Genomic DNA, 16,283 nt, shown 5'->3' on the forward strand with positions numbered 1-16,283 from the left:
ACAATTGAACCTGTTAATCGCTGCAAACTTAAATTCTTATATCCTGGGGATGGGTGGATTCATGCAAATCCTGATCACTTAAATGGTGAAAAACGGTTTAACGCTATATCGTCACAATTGCACGGATGTTACTGATCAGAAATCTGACAAAATGATGATGGTTTGAGTTTCATTTGACATTTAAGAGAGATTTTTCCTGATTGAATTCAGTTTTTTTTCTTCTGACTTCTAGGGTGTTCCACATTCGAGGTTCCACAGTTCATTGTTTCTATCAAGTCATCATGTCTGCTCATTGTATTTGTGCACGTGTCTCTATCTCTCCGGTGGTCCGATTATGTGGCTTTGTGCAGCTAACCTCTCCAGCTTCGGCTTCTGTCCAACTATGAGGGCCCTGCGCTTACCGCCGTAAGCCGATAAGGTCACTTCCTGTTTAACTCCCTGTCGGCTCCTGTTTTATCTCTCCACTTAACTCTATTGCTGCATGTCAGACGCGCAAAGACAAAAGATGTCCTCGGTTTGTCTGCCTCGACGTGCGGCGACTCCGCAGCAAGATGTTCAGATTGGCATCGATGTGGAACTGAACTCGGGAGAGAACAAAGCACGGAGGCAACCAAATACAACCTGTCCATTGTTGAAGGGGAACATTGTTTCAACATGACTGGAGAGGGCTGGATTTTCCCTCTGAAAACCTTCTTTTTAATTCTTTCAGAAACAAGAGTTGGGGGGGGGGGGGTGTAACTGCACAATGGAATCCCTTTTGAATTGCCGAAAAATTTGACTATGAGGAGAAAATTATTGAGTGTTTCTTGATGGCCACTTACGTCTACTTCTCCCTGGTCAATCACATAGAAGTTGTCTCCTTCATCGCCTGGAGGGAATAGGAAAAAAAACATAAAGAGTTTCACGCCACAATCTGTCTTTATTTTTTCAATCAAATTGACATTTGAAACACCAATTAAAATAACTGCCCATATACTTGTCTTGGGACATTCCCCTTTTAGCACGCACGGTTCCTTGATTTATTACATTGTTAACGTACACTAACACAGTACTAAAATCATATTTAGAGTAAATATTTGCATTAAATACTTTGAGGCCATAAATACAAAAGTAAGTAAGGTATTCTTAGTAAATGAATGTCAGGACCATTGCAAATCCAGGACCCTCAGGTGTAATCTAAATGGCAGTCATTAGTCAGGAGAATGGAGAAAATTATGAGAAAATAAATAACTTGGCAGATGCCAGTGAGACAGGCAAGGATATTTGCTTCCCCCAGCTTTGGCAGTTTGGATCAACTAATTTGCTGCAAACAACGAAATGTGAAATGACAAAAGCATTCCTTGCGTTTAAATTGAGGCGAGCCAGGGGAGGCAATTGTCTGACGATGCCTAAAAGCATCACGTCTGGAGATAAGGTTGGAAAAATGTGGTTCCTTTAATTACACTATCTGTTACAAAGGGCTCACGGGAACTTATTAGAACAAACTGCTGCATACACAAGCACCGTGACGCCACACCCAACTCGACAATAAGCAAGACTCAAGTGGGTAATGATGCATGAGCGTACATGACACAAGTATGTTTGTGTATGCGTTTGTTGGTGTGTGTGTGTGTGTTATCCTGTGGGCATGCTCACCTGAGGAGTTGAAAGCCAGTGTGTAAAGTTCACCCGAGTTCACACGGCTAATTAATATTGAGTGGAGGGCGCTCGTTCATTTGTCACACAAAACGATTCTTGTCCGCCTGATGGCCTGTCCGAATGGCGAACCCCCAGACACGCACGCACACGTGCACGCACACATACACACAACTTGCTGCAACCTGGCTGCTCCACCTCCATTCCCTCTCGCTCTTTCATCTCTTATATCTCCCTTGCACTTCTCTCTCTCTCGCTCTGTCATTCTTTTCTTCTGCTCTTCCTGTCTTTTATCACGTTGGCTCTCCAACCTCTCATGAGCTCCTTCTGCCTTTGAGCTCAGGCAAATATTTGACCACTATCTGCACGCACGCACGCACGCACGCACGCACGCACGCACGCACGCACGCACGCACGCACGCACGCACGCACGCACGCACGCACGCACGCACACACACACACACACACACACACACACACACACACACACACACTCAGGCCTCGTTCGTATACGCAGTGTGGTTATTGCCATTCATACTGTTTGACTTCCTAGTCAGGAAACATGGCATGTATTTTAGTCGGTATGCAGAGGTGTCTCAAAGCGGTACTACCTCGATTTAGTCAACCACAACACAGAAAAACATGCGCATAGCTCCCTTTAGTTGTAATCATTTGGTTTTATTTGTTTCTAACCCAGACCATCAATATATATCTTTATAGTCTGTGGTGTGAAAAAGAGTTGGGGGCTGCTGCGCTGTGCACACATAGACAAACAAATAGAATTGTAAACTGCTTTTGCAATCTTTTTTTTTTTTTTATTGGAATTTTCTCTCCAGGAAATGGTTGTTTAAATGTAACTCAAGCCACAGTCGACAACTTCAACCCTATGTCTAAATAGTGTTAAATGACCCAGGAGCATGGGTGGCTTCTTGAAGCTGTACAGTTATAGCCCAGACATGAGCTATGACATCAGTTTTGTGTACACTGCATACCTTACCCTATAGTGTATATAACAATGGGCTGTCTGGAATGGAGGGGCCTGCAAACTGGGCCAGACTCATTATCTCCAAATTAGGGCTGATATACTCCTGGACCTTGCCTTCGAGGTGCCTGAGCTGAGAAAATGACTGACTTGATGTTTAGTCCACATAGCTTTGCTTTCATTATCTGAAATACATGCCAGTTGTTTGAGGGAGAATTTACAACTACAAACGGGAGGTTTAATGTTGGCTTATCTTTTTCTTCTATAGTTTATTTTGCAGGGCATCTTTGGTCTTTCAAATTCATTCTCCCCATATCAGACTCCCAGTCTGATTGCTGTCGATTCAGTTTTGGATTCACCTGGTCTGGTCAACTTTTCCCGCCTTTTCTGTGCCATCCAATCAGAACGGAGTGTTTTGTCTCTGGAATTGGTTCCCCTGTCTCCCATACCATATTTCTTATGTGGCTCATGCCCTGCATTTTGGGCACCCCCGTCTGGACCGCACGCCACTTATTATGGCAATGTTGTTACTCATGAACACTAAAATTGCACTAAAATTACACAATTGTGACAGTGTATAAATTCAGGCCTCAAATACATACCTTGCTGGATCACCGTTTCCCCAGCGATGTGTGTGACAGGGAACATGGCGTCGAATATGTCGCTGAATGGGGAAAAAGAGGAGGGGAGAAGACAATAAATAATCCTTCACGCTCACAAGAACCCACAATGTGCGCACGGTTGTTTGTTCGACCGCACAGTGGAATTAGGAGGACAAGAGTGAAGAGCCATAATCACTGTGTTAACTCTGTCATCTGAGGCCATTATTCACTGACTATCATGACGCCTATCCGAAGACGACGGGCCTGGAACTCTCCATGACCCTGACGCGCATACACACACGGACTTGCACAAAACAACACGCCCAACTAACTGCTTTATTTATTACTGTTCAACTTTAGACCCCCCAAAAAGAAGCCAACACACAAAAAGAAGGGCAGTCACAAAAGTCATAATCCATTTGTGACAACAGACAATTAAATCTAGCATAGGAGCTCAGCTTGTTTAAATACACACAAATGCATTGTTACAAAACATTTTTTTCAGTTGTATATTCACATTTTGGTATGACACGTTGGCCCTAAACCTAACACTATGTTGTTATAGCGCATGATCAAAGGTTTTTATCCCGGAGGCGCAAAGAAAACAAACCAAATGGCGGCTTTGCAAAAGCACTTAATATCTGTTTCAGCCCGGCAGCGAAAGCACTTGTTAGCCTGCTCCTAATCGGGCTGTTAAAATGCATGAAGTCTCTGCGGATTTAAGTTCCACTGCTTGGATGTGTCGGGGTAAGAGGAGGCTCAGTATCCTTCCTCTCCTCCGCTCTCTTGCCTTTGGGCTCTATTTATCTACCTAATCAGCCGCATACCACCCGTCGTATAGAGAAATATAGAAAAACAATAAAAGCGGGTAAGGCAAATCAAAGGCACACAAAAACTCACTGAGTGAATCTGGAGCAAGTTTTAGCATGTTCTCGAACAAGTGCGTGTATCACTGAATGCCCATTTGAGCCCACCTGTCTGTGTGTGAGCATATATTGCCTAAGATAGCACACACAGATTATGTGTGGGCGTTAAACACGTCTGACTCCACACTAGATGACAAAGCAGCCAAATACACCTTACTACACGCTGCTGACATAAAAGTAGTGATTGACGTAGCCTTACACCTGCAATATTTCAAGTTGGCAGTATATTCATGAGCGAAAATACTGTTGGCATTTGCTTATACAATACTGAATAAAGGCAGGTGGATTTAGGTCAAATACACCATAAAGTAAGCCTTGACAATTACTGCTGACAAGGACTCATATCACAAATATGAGGCATAACTTACTCTCTTTGATTGTTTATTTGTATTTTGCAATACAGTGATATTCCTTATTATTAAAAGGTTGATTTTTGGAGAAGCTGAAATAAATTAATGGCATTTCCATTCATGTCAAAGGGGAGAGTTTATTAAGGAAACAAATGTCAGTTGCGAGTGTGGTCAGGGCACCATTTTATATACTTTTGGAGAGAATTTGGTCTGCAGTGTTTGTTTTTCTTAAATCTTTTACTTCCAGAAATGTTTAATGACTTATACTAAAATCCAAATGAATGCTGCCAAAAACGTTCATTGACGTTTACTGCAGTTTTTTTTTCTCAACGGGCAGTGGAATTTGTAGCGCAGCCCTCCTTTTGTGAATGGGTGTAAAAATGGGTGTAAAAATCACAAAACTAATTATGGTCAGCAGTATCTCTTTTCAATGGGCTCCCGGTAGTATGGAATTATAATGAACCATGACAAATCTGATGAAATAGAACGTTTTCAAGGATGACGTGAATGATCAAAGCCGTTGTCAAATTGAATTAATTCACAGAGCGTCACTAAACAAAAAATGTTAGTGTCAAAGTCACTGTTGTGCAGAAAATTCTCCTTATGTTTTCAATTTTCGCTCAATGTCAGTCAAATTACCTTTTTTCAAATGGTGAATCATAAATAACGGAATAAAGTAGAAAACATAAAAAAAATTCAAATGAAAGAATGAAACGCAATTTTTCATATTTATGTAGTCAAAGCACACAATATTCTGTTTACTTTGAAAGATGAGTTAAAATGCTCGAAATCGGCTGGCACTATCGGGGTTGTTTTTTGAATAATGTGTGGCAGTAAAAGAGTTACATTGTCCTTTTTGGCAAACATTACATACATCAAGCAGCACCACTAACGTAAGTACTCACCTGCAGTACACACTAAGTCATTACAAATGGTCTTAATTTGAGCAAATTATATGGTACAGTAAGGGATTGCAGTAATGGAGATGATCAGCTGTACAACATACACATAGAAGTCAGAAGAACATCTGCAGAAGCTCTTTCCTAAGATCTGTGACCATCTTGTTTCTGGTCATGGATAACTAACATCCTTGTGAATCAAAATACCTTCCTTGCCGAGATATTCGGCAACGGGAGATCAGTTTAAATGAAGTGAGGAAGACCCCAATGAGCATTTCGGTGTGGCTGCGGTGATGCATTGTGCAGCTAATAGGCTGCTCAAGACTCATCGTCACGGTGTGAGGATCAAAAGCAAGTGAACCTGCGCTCAGGTAATTACCCATGACCACTTCTGCTCTCTCCGTACCCTCTATGAATGCATCGGTGAGCACAACAAAGAAAAATTGACGCTGGTAATTACTTCCCCTCATCTTTACCTGTCTCGTTTTCCCTCTTCGCTTCATCTTCAACTTCCTCTCAGTCTGTTCTCAATCACATTTTCCCTTTCTTCTCCCCTCTCAGTTACCCTTTCCTCCCCTCTAATTCTCTTGCTCAGCCACCTATTCCTCCACATCACTCGCTCTGTTGTTCCATTCCCGGCCTGACCCAGATGGAGTGATTCGTCTTGTTCTTCCTGCTATCTGTAGCCCCCCCCCCCCCCCCCCCCCCGTGACCTTGTAGAAAAGGTAGGGCGGCCCTCAAACAATGGATGTGCTGTTCTGACAGAGAGCAGACAGAAAGGCCACTGAAGACTCTGACTGGGCTACGAAGTTCACCTCCACACGAGGGAGGAGGACAATACTCTCTGTCAAAGTGGAGATATGTTACCCACACTGCACAGGACACGTATGCATGAAATAATTTTCATCTTGTGCTCAAAGAAACCTTTATATGCCCCACATGGAGAGTCATTGTGCAAAGATTACATTGTGTGTTTATATTACAGGAAGAAACAGCTTGGGATAATGGCACTTGTGTATAACCAAAAGGTGGCTATCAAGTCAAGAAGCATCAGTTTCAAGGAAGGACGCCAAAAGATGCTGTCACAGGGAGCTTATATTAAAAATGATACGATGAGAAAGAAGACACCCTTTCATAACGCCCTGCATTGTGCACCATTAAATAAACAACCCTTTGAATGAAACAAAGCATCTTCTGTTTTCAAGATGCCGTTAGTTCATAAAAGATAGAATTCTGTTCACACTTGTACTTTGGTACCCTGCTCCTGGTCATGTAAGCCTAGCCTTTGCTGTATTATTTTGTCACTGAACCAAATGCTGCCCAGTAAACAGTAATCAACATATTGCTGATGTCTGGAGGAATCCTTGTGGCTCCAAAATCAATACTTTTCAGGAAATCAAACATTTGCATATGTCTTGTGTTACTAAACACCACATTGTTAACATTGGCATTATACCATATACTTTACTGCTATCACATCATGGTTATCAGTAAAAGCCTTGTATGTCCAAATATGGTCAATTTCATATATATATTGCACAAATCAAATATTTTCTACCCCTACTACACTAGTTGAAAAAAGCTTGAGAAAAAAATATGAATTTTCTTGAATGCTAACCTTGCCGATAAGCTGGATTCTCACGGTATTTGTTCATAAAAACTATGTGAATCCATCTTGTACTGCTCCCGCGGATCCGTCCACAACTGACCTATTTTAGGTCGGACCAATAAGGCAGGACATGAAGCTGTGACAAAACCAGGAAGCGCTGACGCCGGTGCAATTAATTCTGTTCTCACAGAATTATTCACGGTTTCCTTATTGAATGTTGAACAGTGAGAGGCGCTTTGTGCATTTTTATCTGGTAAAGATGTTCATGCTTCTTTTTTTTTTCTAATACAAGACCGAAGACAACATTTTCATCCGTTGCCGTGATTGGTCAAAACAAACATGTACTAGATGCCACATCGTTTAATCAGCTCAAAGTATTGTACAGATTGTCCCACCTTTCCTGAGCAAATCACCATGCAGCAGTACCAGATTGATATTGTGAAGAACTCTCTTGAATGAATCACAATTATTAATCTGGCTATTGCCAGGTTACTTGAACGCTGTCTGAAGTGTTGTAAAAATCTGTCTCTTTTGTCTTTTCTCACTTTGATAGCTGTGCAGCATTATGTCGCCTCAAGATTTAAAAGTCTAGATGTGTTTTAAGGTGCTTCTGAGTAAGCTTGTTTTGATAAAAATGGAGCAGCACAGGTGCTGTTAGAAGCGCCCATCAAAGTCTGCATTTACATGAAGCCCCACAAATTGCGACAACCAAAGAAAATAACTGTGGTGTGGTTACATGACTGAATCAAACTTGAGTCCATTTGTCTCATTGGTGTTTTTCTGGACACTTAAGGGGCATCCGAACCAGATGCCTGAGCCACCTTAGCTGGCTCCTCTCAATGTGGAGGAGCAACGGCTTGACTCTGAGTTCCTCCCGGATGACTGAGCTTCTCATCCCATCGCTAAGGGAGAGCCCGGACACCCTGCAAACTAAACTGATTTTGGCTGCTTGTATCTAGGATCTTGTTCTTTTTGGTTATGACCCACAGCTCGTGACCGTAGGTGAGGGAGGGAACGTAGATTGACCGGTAAATCAAGCGCTTCACCTTTTATGATCAGCTCCTTCTTTACCACGACGGACTGACACAGAATCCACATCCATCCACCCTTTTTCTATACCACTTGTGCTCTTTAGGGTCTCAGCTATGCTGGAGCCTATCCCAGTTGACTTTGGATGAGAAGTATACTAAACACTGTACTGGTCACCAGCCAATCACAATCTTGGATACAACACAAGATATCAAGTTCAAGAACTACATATATCATGCTGAATGACATGTTAAAAACCAAACCCTTGAGTAGCTCTTGGAATGAAAAACCATGATCTAACTAAAGGCAACTCCCCGGTATTGTGCTCAGTAAACATTTTGGGTTGTCCTGGGTAATTTCAGTCATTAAGAGTCTTAAAAAGTCAGCACATTTGTTGTTATGCCCTCATTCTTCTTTGTCACTCTTACAACAGCTGCTTATTTAGTCACCAGCATGTCTTCATCAAAACATAGCACAGTAATTACATTTCGAACTAAAAAAAAGCTTTTGTTATGTGCCTTAATGGGCCACAATGTTGACTAACACAAGTCCTTAAAGGAGAACCCATGAAAAATGCTCTCTCCGTCTGGGTGAGCAGTTTATGTAATCACCTAAACAATCAACAACTGCACCACACATGGGGGGGAACTTTCCAGCTTTCCGAGTTGTGTCTCGTCTGGGAGTGCTGCGCTTGCTGGCTTGCCTGGAACAATGTTCAAGTTGTAAGGGCTCAAAGGTTTCATTTTCACAACCACAGATGATAGTTTAAAGTGCTGATTCTGGCAAATGAGACAATAGTCTTTGTTTTGAAAGCAAACACATTTTTACATGATTCACGTCATGGCCTAAGGACACCAAATGTAACCTGCACCAGATTTGGCTTTATATAATCAATTGCTGCCTCAGCGGCAAAGGCTTTCAATATATGTCATTGTGTTTGACTGGACGGAGTAAAATTGTTATTCCTGTGGACCTCACTTGTGGCCGTAATGGGGGAAGTATTGAAATCTGAAATATTTTGGAAAAGACTGAGACCTCCTGGAGGGATGTAGGGATGAACTGAGCACATTATAGATGGCATACCACAGCAGTACTTTTTCTTTGGCTGTCAAGAGCAGAGTGTGACTGAGTTCCTCACCTATAGAGGGAGCATTTATGTGGTTTATTTAATCAGTGTGATGGCCTCAGTGCTTCACTGCTCATAGTTCACATAGTATGTGCCACTGCTAGAAGTCTAATGATGCAGAAATAGATTTTTTTCAAGTGTGAATAAGTAATTACTTTTCTAGCAGCTGATATCCTAACCCTTTCAAAGACAGTTTATTACTTAATTTCATATTGTTTCTATTTCAAACCAAACGTTTATGTGCAACCCGTATGTGCAACTTGATGATATTTGCATGCAAGTAAAGTTAATATTTTCACTGATGATAATGGCCAACGGGACAGTTGTGCAACACAGAGTAGATGTTCTACGGCAGTGCTATGGAAAACGGCTTTACGGGGCTGATTAAGTGCTAGTGTAGCTTCATGTCTGGGGATGAAGAAACAAAGGGCCAGAATTACTCATATGGAACAACTCGGTTAACCCACTTAACTCTGTTCGTGTGCACACAATTAAATGTATTTTTAAGCATCTATTTCAGTACAAGCTTATGTGTAAATCCTCACACACTCATTCGCAAGCAGACAAAAGCAACATTGATGTATAAAAGTTTCATAGCGGGAGGGATGCTGTGAATTTTACTTGATACTTGGTACTTGTATTGTGCGGGCATGCAACACTGCAGCAGTGAGCTAGTGCAAGAGGTTTACAGCTAATAGCTCAAGAATGGACAAATATGTGGGAGGAGGCCTACGTGATCCTCATTAACTTTTGCAACACTAATTCTTAGTATACTTCAACTTGGATGGACTTGTTTGTTTGAAGGTACTAACTGGCGTATTAGCTTGCATGGAGGTCCAATTGAGAAATGTGCTTTGTTTAAAATGTTTGAAGTTGTATTTAAAAGCAGTGGACGAGCAGAGATTCCACTGTGTTAATTAAAGCCACACACCTGGGCCCTGACGAGTTTTTATAAGGGTGTAAACCTGGACACTTCCTGTTGCCGTGTGGCGAATCAAGTAGCAAAGCCCCTGAAGTCAAACCAAGGAATTTATGCAGGTTATTTGTGTGGCCTGAGTTAATATGTGTTTGTTTGCCTGTGCACTATGTACATTACAGACTACACAGGACTTAGGTAGTGTTGTTTTTAAAATTACCATTCCAAATCTACAGAAGTTTCAAACTTTTTAATCTGGTGATGGCAACGGACGGGTGAGTCATAAATCTTTTGTAAAGTGGCAATTTGGAAGATGACATACCTAAAATATGTGATTAACGGGTAACCAACTTTAAACATCAACATAGAGTAGCAAAGTTGGCTCGTTCTCTAGTCGACTAATTTGTTCAACTACTAGTCTGAAACGTCTTCTTGATTGAATGTCTACATTCCATCAGTTTGAAATGTGTGCTACAGCCACCTACAGGCCTTAAGTGAAACATCTACAATCGAAAGACAGCAAGAAGTCAAGTCGTGGACTTCAGTCCGTCCTTAGGTTTGAGTTGATGTCACTGGAGATTTACCCATAGGCTACTTTGTGAGATGTAATTATAAGTATTCAAAAGAAGAACAATGTATGCCAACAGATGCAGGAGCCCAGAGAAAAACAAATCTAAAATGCTTAAATGGCACTGGATCCTTGAAACTATTGACAGCACAATCCAACTCACCTCTGTACCATGCCCAGCACTTGACGGTGGTGCTTTTCACATTGTCATGTTGTTGGAGAGGTTTGGAAGGGTTACTTTGGATGCAAACTGGAAGGGAAATTAGGAACCTTCCTTGTTCTAAGTAAGGTGAGATGCAAGGTAGTATGACAGAGGATTAAACTGTTTGGACGAGGAGAGAGGGGGGGCTTGGAAAGTGGATGTGAGGATTAATGAGGATGTGTCACATGGTGATGAATAAACAACTACTGTACTATGGGAGGCTCTATAGGACTAAATAATGATTTTTAAAAAAAATCCTCCTCATCGTCAATGTTTAAAATTGTCAAATTGTTGTTCTGTATTACAAAGAACCAATCTGAGCAACCAACGGGACAGTCTGTGCCCACCAAATGTTTAAAGGTTTCTAAGTTTTGCCAATTAGAATTTTCCATTGCAAGTCAAAGCCACAAACCAATACGATTTTGAAGATCAAACTCAAAATGCTACAAGGGTACCTTAATTGTCAACTTATTGTTTTCAAACTTTCAAGGATCATTGCACTGAAGCAAGAGATCAAATGATGTAATTAGAAATGATTCAAGCTCGGGTTGGGCGGTAAAACGGTAATACGGTATCCCGGAGTGTCCAAAAAAGGCAACGGTGTTACTGTCAATACCTAACTTAAAAAAACAAAAAAAACTAAAACTGTAGCCTGCGGTGTATAATGACCTATTATGATATTAAACAAAATTCTTTGATAACACGACATTTGTAATTGTTTTCAAATTACTAATACTATAGCAATGAATATTACTACAACAGTTTAAAATTAATAGTAAGCTGTCAGTCATGTGACAGTCACATGACTGCTCAGACGGAGCGAGGCAAAATGGCCAGTCAGCACAGATCGGTTAAGCGGTCCCTCAAAAAGAAAAAAAAAATGCAACTGCTACAATTTGGCAGCAAATGTCGATGTGGCCTGTATGCAAAATCTGCATGAGGACTGTAACGGTGCGAGATGGAATATACTTCGTATCTCCGGAATCATCTGAGGAACGATATCCCCCGCTCACTGCTGCACAGAGATAAGTTTGTCGCCACGCCACAAAGCACTTTTATTTCTACAAAAAAATGGAGGCTGCGTGCTTATGTTTGTGTGTCGCGCAGATGTCGAGTGTGCGTCCACAGCTGGGTCCATTAAAAGAGTCCAGTAAACCGAGAAACAATTTGTAAGTGTGGAGGACCGTAGAAGTTTGTGCTCGTCCGCGGGGAACAATGTATTCTACGTAATGCTATCCGAGCTTGGCTCTGTGGGGTAAAAGGGGTGCAAATGCGCTTCGTCACACAAAAGATTATTACAAATGCAACCGGACCACACAGTGAACAGATCTGTGACCATTAACTTCTAGACAGATAGGCTGTTGTCAGCGCAAGACGAGTCTTAAAAAAAAAAAAAAAAAGTCTAAAATTAGCAACGGTATTACAGTATACCCCGGTGAAATGTGGAGACGGTAAAACTGTGTCAAAATTTAAATACCGCCCAACCCTAATCCAAGCTGCTCTGGGTGTCTATGGACAGATCAGCATGTGTTTAAATCTTTTTTGGATTTTTTTTTTTTTTACATCAAAACTTAAATATTGAATATAATTTGTGTATTTTCAGCTGTTTTTCCAACCTACCTGATGATCCAACACGCACCAAGTGCTGATGCAGCCATGATGTCAGCCTAAAAGCACGACAAACATGCCCAACCCTGCTTCTTTGGCTCGACCTTCCTTTCATTTTCCATTCCCACATTTGCTCAATATAGTGATTAAGCTGCTGTGTTGTTTTCTTACTGCTTGCATCACCTATGATTTTCATGCAGTTGACGACATTGACACTTTCTTACACGGCCCCTTTCATTGTTGTTCTTCCTACCCCGGGGTAGACAAAAGGGGGAAAAAAAGAAAAGAAAGGAAAAAGTAAAAGGGGCCAGACAAAATCAGGTGCTGACAGGTCTTAAGTCTCTACTTCTCTGAAGTGTCAAACGTGGATATTTGCTCGAAGGAGACAGGAAAGAGAAAGGAAGACACTTCCTCGCTTGAATACAAAACTAACAATGAGGCATTTGAACAAATGTAGACAAAATTCATATACATTCAGCAATTTGTCATGGTTGTCATTAGAGCTGGGCATTTCCGTTATTCATCACTGCCCAACTTTCAGTGAGCCTTGACAAAAATACATGGACTGAGCACCGACTGAAGCAGGTTAACGTCCCTCGATTGGGGTGAGTACAGAGGGTGCCTCTGATTTCGTTTATTTTTGCGAGGCTTTGCGTCATAAAGCATTTGCCGAATATGCAGAAACACTCGGCAAAAGGTGGGCACCGTCATTGACGGGAATTGATAATTAACGGAAGTGCCCAGCTCTGGTTGTCGTTGCAGTGGTGTAGAATGACACTATATCACACTGACTGTTTCTTATAGAGTAAACCCTACATGTTCGCTACTGAATAATTCATCTATTTGTTTTTTATGCAATGCCCTAAGATACAACTAGACAGCATTAAAGCACTCTTTAATAGGAGTCAGGAGTCTTCCCCCCATGTGCATGTATACATTCATTTCGAGTGAAAATTTTTTTTGAAGTCAAAATCTTCCTTAAGCCAATTTTAAACTGTTAATATAGGTTAAAAAAAAACATGTTTAGAGTATGCATTTAATACTATATTTGAGTTTTGTCTCGTAACCACTTTCTTACTTACAAGAGAGCATTGAGTCATCGTGACTGACATCTGTCCCAGACGCTGCTCAGCCAGCATTGAGTTGCCTTAACAATATCAACTATTGAATCTTCCAACCCGAGACATTATTGCACAACAGGTATGACAAAACACAGACATACCCTGAGACAGAGTTAAAATCATAAAAGAAACACTGCGCATCACCTGAGGAAAACGAGGTCGATGAGGAAGTACTGTACCGAACTGCCATACTGCTGAAGGATCAAACGAGACACTGCATGTGTGTGGTAGGTATATACATGAATCTATATACGTGCCTCACAAAACCTTGACAGCGAGGTAGTAAAGTGCAGCGGGTGCACAGATTGGAGCGACATAGTTGACATTCACTAGCTGACATTTGACTGACGTAACGCCTCCCGTGTTGTAAACAGACAGCTTCACCCAACACACGGCCCGCAGACCTGGAGAGTGTTGAGCAAGCGGCAAGCACTGTGTATGAAATAACTTACAACAATGGTATGCGCTAATGTTAGCAACTTGCTGACTGGAAACCTCATTTAATTATACTCGGGCCTATATATAAAACTAAGCCAGCTCCGTTATGGATGCACAGAGAACCGCGGCTGTCTCATTGAAAAGTAAATGACGAATGAAATTGCAATTCTAAATATAATACACTTATTATTATGTAAAGCCCATTGTGCCAAGAAAAGCTTTTGAATGTTATGTGTACTCCTGCAGTGGATGTTTGTGCGGCCCCAGTGTTTTCCTGAACAAGAAAGCTTTGTGAAATGTTGTGCTGATGCAAATACAGAATAAAAGAGAAGCATGCATGCAGTTTTGCATTGATAGCTAGCTACATTACCATGTATACAAACAATAAAAAATCATAAGAAAGTTAGCAAGAAAATAAACAACTAACAAATAGAACAGAATTAAGGAATCTCTTCTATGAATCATTCGAGGCGAGACTATTACACAAGACATTTGGTCCATCTCAGACACTGTGGTGCAGAGTTAATGGTGAGTCAGTAAAAACACAATAATGTAAACTCACATTTCAAAATGTTTCTAGCACGCCTCTACTATATCTAGTAGGGATGCAAGAGACGTTTTACTGTCTGCAAGCGTTACCTGAAACATGTTTCGCACTTTTCAAGCAAACACAGGCTTCTCCTGTGTTTGTATCCTGATAAAAATGCTTGCTGGACACACGCCAGTCGAGCGACTCGATAGGTCTACACTTCAGTATATTTAGAAGTTTATTCAGCATATATACGTATTACTAAAGTATGCATACAAATCCCCCCATGCTTAATCCAACTGTTACACAAACAATGTTTTTTGTTTACATCTTTTGTTGTAATTCGTTACCCATATTTTATACTGCTGTATAGTCACGTGCACACAAGTAGTCAAGGAATAAGAGGCAGTTTACCATAAAAAATGCTGTGTTTAGATAACGGCTTACTTGAAATGAGTTATATCATCTACTATACTACAAAATGCAATTTTAATATATAAAATAAAATCATAAACTAAAGATATAATTTTGAGAGAAAACAAAGTTGGTATCTTAATGCAAAAATCGCATACCTCAAATGTACCAAATCCAAAAACGAAGGTACTTACCGTATCCGCATCGTGGATTACCTGGAACGTCCTACTCTTACAATCTAGTATATGTAGTACACAACTGGTCAAATTTGGACAAGTTACTAGGACAAGTTTGTATTTCAAAGACCTTTAGAAATGGCCGAAATGACCCCAAGAGTTTCCAGTAACGTTTAGCGCATGTGTTTTTTTTGTAAATCACACAGGCTTCATGGGATGAAAAAAAAAAAGAAGTTACTTTTATTTACCCCAAAATGTAAATGTATGTATGAAACATCTACTGACATTAAATACATAATATTGATTCTAGGAAAGCTTTAAAGATGTCACATTACATACGTATGGGCAATTATAATAAAGTCAACTAATATAGTCATCCATGGTTGTCAAGTTTAGAATGGTCTGAACATCTCTAATCTAAATGAACCACCACCATAATGGTGGATGCCATTCAGCAAAGTGGAGGTCATGGGAGAACGAAGATGCTTTAACTGGACTGTTGTCTGTGCTTGTGCACTGGAACCTATCACGGTAGCATAGACAAAGCAGACGGGATGTATACAATAGGAGGCCATGGGCCAAATCCCGCCTTTCTGTAGGGTGCTGAGCAGCTCTGTCCCTGGCTAATGTGTTCATGTGTGGCGGTCAGTGTGTGGGTTGTCCCTCGGGCCCGGTTGCGCTATAAAGCCGCTGAAGGGTTGCAGGAACATCATGTCCTCACCATGGGGGCAAACACACAAGTCGCGGTCATGCACACTTGTGCATCTACCCCACATAACATACAATGAATCTATGTCTGACATATATAGACAAATGGTGAGGTCGTGTATGTGCTGAACAGCATTTTTAAATACGCCCTTGTTCCTGTTTTACTTTCATTCTTAAGTAGTCAGCCAGGACTATTTTGCGAGGTGAGATGGATGATTCACCGCTTCCCCACATTGCAGACTTTCATCAAAGTCCTGTTAAAGTCTCAAGTGAAAAATAAGAAATACTTCTTTTTTTCTTTTCTTTTTTACTTTACGCTGTTGTTTTTTTGTCAGGACAAACGTGACCCACCTCCAAAAAATATTTATAATGCAACAAATGCAAGTAGCAAACTAAATTAATGTTTCCATTATTTTGTGTATGACAAAGAAAGGGCATGTGGAAG

The 16,283-nt window shown here is 41.0% G+C and overlaps 1 protein-coding gene across 4 annotated transcripts in view; it reads right to left on the bottom strand.

The window, feature by feature from the left end:
- Positions 1-16,283, bottom strand: part of prkar1b (protein kinase, cAMP-dependent, regulatory, type I, beta) — a 78,085-nt gene that overhangs the window by 19,309 nt on the left and 42,493 nt on the right. For all 4 annotated transcript variants that reach the window (XM_086088062.1, XM_086088054.1, XM_086088037.1 and 1 more), the window contains 2 exons: positions 3,220-3,281; positions 822-868 (listed from right to left, as the gene is read on the bottom strand). In XM_086088062.1, the coding sequence (XP_085944188.1) occupies positions 822-868; positions 3,220-3,281 (109 nt within the window). The remainder of the gene's footprint in view (positions 1-821; positions 869-3,219; positions 3,282-16,283) is intronic.

This window comes from Leptonotus elevatus, chromosome 1, assembly GCF_054856555.1.
Source record: "Leptonotus elevatus isolate MCC_2025b chromosome 1, RoL_Lele_1.0, whole genome shotgun sequence".
In the NCBI taxonomy this organism is placed as follows: Eukaryota; Metazoa; Chordata; class Actinopteri; order Syngnathiformes; family Syngnathidae; genus Leptonotus; species Leptonotus elevatus.